The 9158-nt window shown below is 35.7% G+C and overlaps 1 protein-coding gene across 1 annotated transcript; it reads left to right on the top strand.

Annotated features, from left to right (window-relative positions):
- Window positions 1-406: 406 nt before the first annotated feature.
- On the top strand, window positions 407-1522 carry LOC138347321 (uncharacterized). The gene has a single exon (XM_069295388.1). It carries the CDS (start codon window positions 407-409, stop codon window positions 1520-1522), a length of 1116 nt encoding a protein of 371 aa, XP_069151489.1.
- The last annotated feature ends 7636 nt before the right edge of the window (window positions 1523-9158 follow it).

Below are 9158 nucleotides of genomic sequence, written 5' to 3'. Positions count from 1 at the left end.
CTTTCTATTATCCATGTAAAGGGAGAGTCTCCCTAGTTTATGCTTTCGTTAGGTATCTCTATAGAAATGCATCAATTTGTATAAGGATGAATTGACTATCTTAGTAGGTAAGTCAATTACATTCTACCTAAGTAATAGAAGGTAAGGTATAATGTCCCCCTTCTTCTTGTATAATTTTTTTAAATAAATGATAAGGCCTGGGGGTGATGCTAAGCCCCTGACCCACTCCAAGGGTCGATTAAAAAAAAAACCTAAACCCTAAACCCATCGCTTTTTCATTTCTCAAATTTTTTCTCTCTCTAAAAATTTTCTCTCTCTAAAAAATTTTCTCTCTCTAGACATTTCTCCAGAATTCTTGTGTTTATCGCTGATAATCAGGGAATTTGATTAGCAAAACGTGTTTGGAATGGCTGGTAATCCGGCGGATGAACGTTTTCGGCCTCCAGATCCATCGGTAGGAGAGGAGGTATCGAACGTTCAATTGAAAACGACTGAAATGGCGGACGGAGCATCATCTTCCTCTTCGCACTTGAGGGAAGAAGCGATCCAAGTCGCGACTATAGAGGCGGAGATGGATGAGTTTCGCCATCATCGCGAAATAGATCGAAATCTGACTTCACAGGTCGTCGACATACAAATGGCGGATAATTTGCAACAATTGGTCACTGGTGGGTTGCAAAGAAGAGGGGTGGAGAACGTACAGGTGATTGGAACAGAGAAATTGAGTTCGATGGAGGCGGTGATGGAAATCGTATCGGAGAAATCGAGTTCGATGGAGGCGGGGCAATCCAGTTCTAGGGTTAATCGAACGGATACTTCGCAACAAAAATCAATTGCTGATGTAACCTCACAAGAAATGAATCTTAATAATCAACAAGAACAGATTAACAGGGGAGTTCGTAATTTGGTTCATCAACAAACAGCTGTAATGGTGGATTCACAGGGTATTCAACCAACTGTGAATTACGATGGTCAAAAGGGTATTCAATCGACTCAAACTCAACAACGAACTGATAATCCTCACAAGAATTCAGAAATATATCAACAACAACAACAAATTGATTCTACAAATACAAGAAACACAAATTCGAGAACAACAACTATTCAGCAAACCCAAAATAGGCAAAATATTGGGAGTTCTTCTGAGCTACTGGATCAAGGTAACATTACTATCAATATGCAAGAAATTGGTAGATTGAATTTAGAATCTGCTAGAACTGAAAGTGTTGTTAGAAATCAGAAATACCAACATAATTTTCCTAAGATCTCTTCCAATTTTGATCGAAATGTAAATAGGAATTTGGTTGATAAACCTGTAGGCAATACTGATTCCTTACCTAAGAAAGACCAAATTCAAGAGCCTGCCCCTTATACAGTGATTCAAACCTATGCTGATCGACTAAGGTATAATCAATCCAAAAAGGGTGTAAGTATTAAACTAACAGAACCTGAAATCACAACCAAACAAGGCTTACCTGCTGTATTATATGTAAAAGATGAAGTGGTGAAAGATTTAGCTTAAACATGTAGATTTACACTCATTGGGAAATTCATATACACAATGCCTAGGGTAGAATTAATAAGGAAAAACTTCATATTACAGACTCAATTAGCAGGGGGGGTGAAAATAGCTCACTTCAATTCTAGACATGTCTATATAGACTTAGATAATGAGTTGGATTATAACATGGTGTGGACTAAACAAAGAATGAATATAGCTGGACAAGTCATGAGGATACAGGCTTGGACTCCAACTTTTAAGCCTGAGGAAGAGACACCTCTTGTACCCATTTGGATATCACTACCTGAGCTGCCTTGGCATTGTTATAACAAAGAATTTATCACTAGTCTTCTTTCACCAATTGGTAGGGTGTTGTATCTAGATTCTGCATCTATTAACAAGACTAGAGGAAGTCAGGCTAGGGTTAAAGTACAGGTTGATTTAACAAAGGAAAGACCATCACACATTTGGATGGGATATATTGGAGAAGACATTACTGATGGTAGATGGCAAAAGGTTGATTATGACAACATTCCAGACTATTGCTTTTACTGTAAGCATCAAGGGCATAAGGAGAATGCTTGTATAATTAAGCAAAGGGATATAGAGAATAAAAAAAGGAAGGAACTGGAAAAAAATAGGGCTGGCAAGGATAATATTCAAAATGCTAATACTGAAAAACAGGTTGGAAAAAGAATGGATACTGGTAGAAGAGATATGGATCATAATCAATCAGGACAACAAGGTCAAGGAAATCAGCAACAGATGACACAAGATGAATGGCATACACAAAGAAGAAGAAATGTCACTCAACAAGTCAGATTTATTACTGATAGATCAGTAGTTCAACAGCCTCAAATGCAGACAGGTATTGTTTCTATTCCTACACACAACACTTACATTGATTTAGAAGTGCAGGAATTCAATACTTTGGGAGAAGAAATGGAGGATCAATCAGTACAATTACAAGAGCCTAGCCCTCAGAATATTGTTGTAACAACTCAACAATCAAAAAGACAGATTGACCTAACAGGATCTAAGGACAAAGAAGAGCACAATCACTTTCAACAAGGAATGGAGCCACAAACAATTAGTACTGATCAGACTAGACAACATCAAAGGAAGATAAATACTTCATTGCAGGACATTACAGTTGGAGAAGGAAGATTGGAGAATCAAACTGAACAAGCACAGGTTAACAGGTCACAACATAGTGATACTCTTAACAGGCAATCACAAATCCAAGAACAAACTGCAGGTAACCAAGATCATAGAGAATCAAGGTATACACAACATAGAAACACTATACAATTGTCCAGGACTGTACAAGATAGCTATCAACAAATTCATTCAAGCAACATAGGTATTGACTCAATGCTCCCCTCCCTTACACCCTTAAATATTGTTGATAATATTGCTGGTGTAGCTGTTGGAGGTAAGGATGGAAGTGGTCAGGAGTTTAATGGAGTTATAGCTTCTACAATTGATAAAGGAAAAGATAAAATTGGTGAACATGTGTCTGTAGATAATATTGATAAAGTTCCTCCTGATAAATTAACCAATCTTCCTCAAATTAGTCAAAAAAGTAGTAATCCCAAACTTTCTAATACTGGCAATGATCCTAGTAGTTACCAAAGAAATATTGATGACTATAGGGAACCTGATTCTGAGGATGAGTATGATGGTGATACTCAATCCTTAGTGGATGGCATTGATCCAAGGGAGAAAATGGGTACTTCTTACCAAGTTCAAATTGGTCCTTTGTTGCATACCTCTGATGTGAATGAAATTAGAGATGTTGCAGGCAAACAAGGCCTTTCTCCAAGGGGTAGAAAATTATTGAAACAGAGTAAAACCAATATTTTAAGTAGACCTAATACTAGAGCCAGAAGTAGAGGATTTTGATGATCAAAATGCTTTGTTGGAATGCTAGAAGCATTAATACTTTTGGTGTTCTTGAAAGGTTAATTAATCTTAGGAAAATTCACAATTTGGCTATGATTGCTATTTTGGAACCTTTTTCTAACTCCACTCAACTAGACTTTTATAGAATGAAGATTGGGATGGATTATGGACATAGTAGTCCTAATAACAAAATATGGCTCTTTTGGTCAAATGAAGTAGTCTGTAAGATTTTGGATAGTGATCAGCAACAGATTACATGTGAAGTAAACCATGAAAACTGTAGTGAATCTTTTTTAATGACTTATGTTTATGCAAAATGTAGAGATCAGCTAAGAAAACCTCTTTGGGATAGTATGTTGAAATGGTCTGCAACAGTTCACCCTTGGTGTATCCTTGGAGATTTTAATGTTATATCTTCTGCTCAGGAGAAGCTGGGAGGCAGAGAATATAATATTAGGAAAAGTTTAGAATTTATCAACATTATTGATTCTTGTGGACTCATAGATATGGGGTATAATGGTCAGCCTTATACATGGTGTAATCATAGGAATAATGGAGATATGATTTGGAAAAGGCTAGATAGAGGAATGGTTAATGATAAATGGTTGGATATAATGCCTCATACCAATATTACTCATCTTCCTAGTGTGGGATCTGATCACTCCCCCCTATTGTTGGAAATGATTGATCATAAAGATAATGTGATTAAGTATTTTAAGTTTCTCAATTATTGGACTGAAAATGACACATTCCTACATACTGTTGAAAATTGTTGGAATAAGAAAGTTACTGGCAACCCCATGTGGATCTTGCATACAAAAATGAAAAGGTTAACTAAGACTTTAAGAGAGTGGTCTAAAAAGGAATATGGGGATGTTTTTGAAAAAGTAAAGTTTTATGAAGAGAGTGTTAAAACTGCTGAAGGAAATTATATTAGAGATAGTAGTAGGGATAATAGAGAACAGCTTTATGCTCTTAATGCTCAATACATTAAATACTTGAAGATAGAACATGCCATTCTTCAACAAAAATCTCATCTTCATTGGCTTAAAGAAGGTGATGCAAACTCCAAATACTTCCATGCTGTTATTAGAGGAAAGAGGAAGAAAATGGTAATTCACAAATTATTGAATGATAATGGTAGTTGGATTCAAGGGGATGAAGTTATTGCTAGAGAGGCCTGTAATTATTACCAAAATATTTTTACAGGAAAATCTATTAAAATCAATGAAGATCAATTACAATGTATTCCTAAGATGGTCACTATAGAACAAAATCATGATCTGGAAAGAATGCCTAATATTGAGGAATTGAGAAATATAGTTATGAATATGAACCCTCATTCTGCACCTGGACCTGATGGTATTGGAGGCAAGTTTTATCAAACTTGCTTTGATATTATTAAAGATGATCTTCTAGCTGCAGTACAGGCTTTTTTCAATGGCCATGACATGCCTAAATATATGACCCATGCCTGTCTAATTCTTCTTCCTAAAGTGGATAATCCTAACAAAATGAAAGAGTTTAGACCTATTAGTCTTAGTAATTTTACTAACAAAATCATTTCTAAGATTTTGAGTACTAGACTAGCTCCTATTTTACCATTACTCATCTCTGAAAATCAGTCTGGTTTTGTCAAAGGAAGAAGTATATCTGAGAATGTGATGTTGGCTCAGGAAATTATTCATGGTATTAAGCTACCTAAAGAAGGAAAGAATGTGGTCCTTAAATTAGATATGGTTAAGGCTTATGACAGAGTTTCTTGGAGTTATACTTGCCTGGTAATGAGAAAAATGGGGTTTGGAGAATTATTCATTGACAGGGTATGGAGAATAATGAACAATAATTGGTATTCAGTGGTGATCAATGGAAGAAGGCATGGTTTCTTTCATTCTACCAGAGGTTTGAAGCAAGGGGATCCCTTATCTCCAGCACTTTTTATCCTAGGTGCTGAATTATTTTCAAGACAACTTAACCTTTTATATCATAATCAGAACTATATTGGTTTCCAGATGGACAGCAATGGGCCTCAAATCAATCACCTAGCCTTTGCTGATGATATTATTATATTTACCTCTACAGATAGACAATCTCTTCAGCTTATTGTTAAAACTATTGAAGAATATGAATTGATTTCTGATCAACAAGTAAATAAAGATAAAAGTTTTTTCATGGTTACTGACAAGACTAATCAGACTATTATTAACTCCATTAAAATTGAAACTAGCTTTGGTATACAAAACAGCCCCATTACTTATCTTGGTTGTCCTTTATATGTTGGAGGTCAAAGGATTATTTACTTTTCTGGGATTGTGGAGAAAATTATTAGGAAAATTTCTGGGTGGCATGCTAAAATCCTAAACTTTGGAGGCAAAATTACTCTAGTGAAACATGTATTACAATCTATTCCAATACATTTGTTAGCTGCTGTATCTCCTCCTAAAACTACCCTCAAATATATCAAAAATGTTATTGCTGATTTCTTTTGGGGTATAGATAAAGATGGTAAGAAATATCATTGGGCATCTTGGGAAACTCTAGCCTATCCTACTAGTGAAGGTGGTATAGGTGTTAGAAATCTTGAAGATATATGTTTAGCATTTCAATATAAACAGTGGTGGGAATTTAGGACTAAAATTTCTTTGTGGAGTAAATTTCTTAAAGCTAAATACTGTAAAAGAGCTAATCCTATTGCCAAGAAATATGATACTGGTAATTCATTGGTATGGAGATACTTAACTAGAAACAGACAAACTGTGGAGACTTACATTAAATGGAACATTCACTCAGGTTCTTCCAGTTTCTGGTGGGATAATTGGATAGGAAATGAGGCTCTAGCCAATCAGGTTATTAATATATCAAGTCTCAATAACATTCATGTTTCTGATTTTCTAACTAATGGTAAATGGAATGAAAGATATGTTAGACAACATGTTCCTCCAACTATGGTACCTGAAATTATGCAAACTAAATTCAAGTATAACACTAATATAGAGGATACTGCTATCTGGACACCTGAAGAAAATGGTAAATTTACTATTGCTTCAGCCTGGGAGGTTATTAGAAAGAAAAAGTCTAAAGATATTATTAATAACAGTGTGTGGCATAAACATATTCCTTTCAAGATAGCTTTCTTTATTTGGAGAGCTATGAGAGGCAAGCTTCCAACATATGATTATTTACAGAAATTTGGAAGTAATGATATAGATTGCTATTGCTGTTATAGGAAAGGCATTGATGATATTAATCATATTTTAATCACTGGCAATTTTGCTAATCACATATGGAAATATTATGCACATACCTTTGGCATAATACAGATCAATATAGATTTGAGAAGTCTGCTGCTACAATGGACAAATCTGTCTTCTTCTAATCAGGTACACAAATTACTCATTTCTATTTTACCTAACTTTATTTGTTGGCATTTGTGGAAAAACAGGTGTGCTGTGAAATATGGAAACAAGATATCAAGCATCCAAAGAGTTCAATATGGAATTTTCAAAGATGTCATGCAAACCATTAAGATAGTATTTCCAAATATACCATGGCAACATAGCTGGTACAGGCTGATCAACTTAGTTGAACAATGCCAACAACAGTTAAAGGTAATCATGGTTAGCTGGAAGAAACCACAAATTGGTATTTACAAACTTAATACAGATGGAAGTGCACTTCCTGAATCTGGAAAGATTGAGGAGGAGGCATACTAAGAGACTACACAGGTAAATTACATTATGCATTCTCAATACCATTTGGTTTTGGCACTAATAATATTGCAGAGATGGAGGCTGCTAGATATGGATTGGACTGGTGTGAGCAACATGGTTATAAAAATATTCTATTGGAAGTAGATTCTGAAATTCTCCAAAAATGGATAAGCAACACAATTTCAATCCCTTGGAGATATCAACAAACAATAGAACACATACAAGATATTGGCAGAAAAATGAATCACTTTGAATGTCAACATGTCTATAGAGAAGTCAATGGCACTGCAGATTTATTGTCAAAATGGAGCCACAAGTTGGACATCTTACAACATTTCTATACACATCAACAACTTATTGGTTCAATTCGAGGAAGCTATATACTAGATAAATTGGGAACACAAAACTTCAGAAGAAGAAAAACAAGAAGAATTAAGCATCCACCTTAGTCTCTCAAAGACTTATACATTATGATATTAGCAATTAGCAAGTAGCTTAAAGCTTGATGTAAACTCAAATTTATAGACTCTTCTTTTATTCATGTAAAGGGAGTGTCTCCCTACTTTATGCATTCTAGAATTAGTTTCATTATAGTATGCATCTTTTTGTATAAAGGTTGGGTTGACTAATCTTAGTAGATAGGTCAACCCTACACCTTACATATCATAGAAGGTAAGGTTTATGTCCCCCTTCTTGTAAAATTTTGTTGTTAAATGGTAAGGCCTGGGGGTGTTGCTAAGCCCCTGACCCACCTCAAGGGTCGTTACTCAAAAAAAAAACCCTAAACCCTAAACCCTAAACCCTAAACCCTAAACCCTAAAAAAAAATAAAAAAATAAAAAAAAATAAAAAAAAAACCCTAAACCCTAAACCCTAAACCCTAAACCCTAAACCCTAAACCCTATCGCTTTTTCATTTTTCAGATTTTTTCTCTCTCTAAAAATTTTCTCTCTCTAAAAAATTTTCTCTCTCTAGAATTTTTTGCAAGAACTTACGCGTGAATAGTTGCTGATCGAAGAAATTGATTGGCACTTGTTGTAATGGATGGAAATCCTGGTGATGAACGTTTTATACCTCCAGATTCTGCGGTTGGAGGTGAAAAATTGAATGTTCAGGCCACAAATATTGAAGGGACGGAAGGATCATCGTCCTCCTCTGCGAACTTGAGGGAAGAGGCGATCCAAGTCGCGACTGTAGAGGCGGAGATGGATGAATTGCGTCGCCAGTTAGAAACGAGTCGAAATACAAATGTAATGGGGGAAAAACAAACGAGTTCGGGAAGAGTAGAATCGCAGGCGATGGAAGTGATGAGATCGCAAGCGATGGCGGCGAAATCGAGTTCTCACCCAGGTTCATCGGGTAGCAATCGACAAAGATCTGGTACTGAAGAACTATCTCACACTACAGATCCACATACTCAACAACTTGGGAGAGATAAAGATGATTGAAATATTGAGTCGCAGCGAGAAGGAGAACTGGTAGAATCACGACACGACGGTTGCATGGGGAAATTGCAGTTGAACATTCAAGAACAAGGAAATATGGAGGGCCAAAAATTGAGTAATCGACACAATAGTAGTAGCCAATTGAAAAAGGAACCAGTAAGCTATCAACAAACTACGATTCCAAATACAAGAAACCCTAGTTTACAAGATGAAGTTCATCCTTCGCAAAGAGTTACAATGAACACACCAAGAATTAGGTAGATGAAATTCAATTCTCCAAATACAAGGAAGCAGGTGAGTATTCGCGTGGTTTAACTCCTATTCCTGAACAAATTCAAGGTAATCAGTCTTCAATGCATGCTCTTCACAATTCTGATAATAGATTGAAGGAAAATGATAGAACTGGTAAAGAAACAGGTAGAAATCAGGAATATCAGGCTAATTTTCCTAAAATTACTAGTAATTACGATCGTAATGTCACTAGAAATCTACCTGAGAAAACTAATTATCCTATAGGCAATTCTAACAGTTTTCCTAAGAAGAATCAAACACCTGAACCTGCCCCCTATACTATCATTCAAACCTATGCTGACAGGCT

The sequence above is a fragment of the Solanum lycopersicum genome, chromosome 1 (assembly GCF_036512215.1).
Source record: "Solanum lycopersicum chromosome 1, SLM_r2.1".
Classification (NCBI taxonomy): domain Eukaryota; kingdom Viridiplantae; phylum Streptophyta; class Magnoliopsida; order Solanales; family Solanaceae; genus Solanum; species Solanum lycopersicum.
This window is presented reverse-complemented; position numbering and strand designations above follow the sequence as displayed.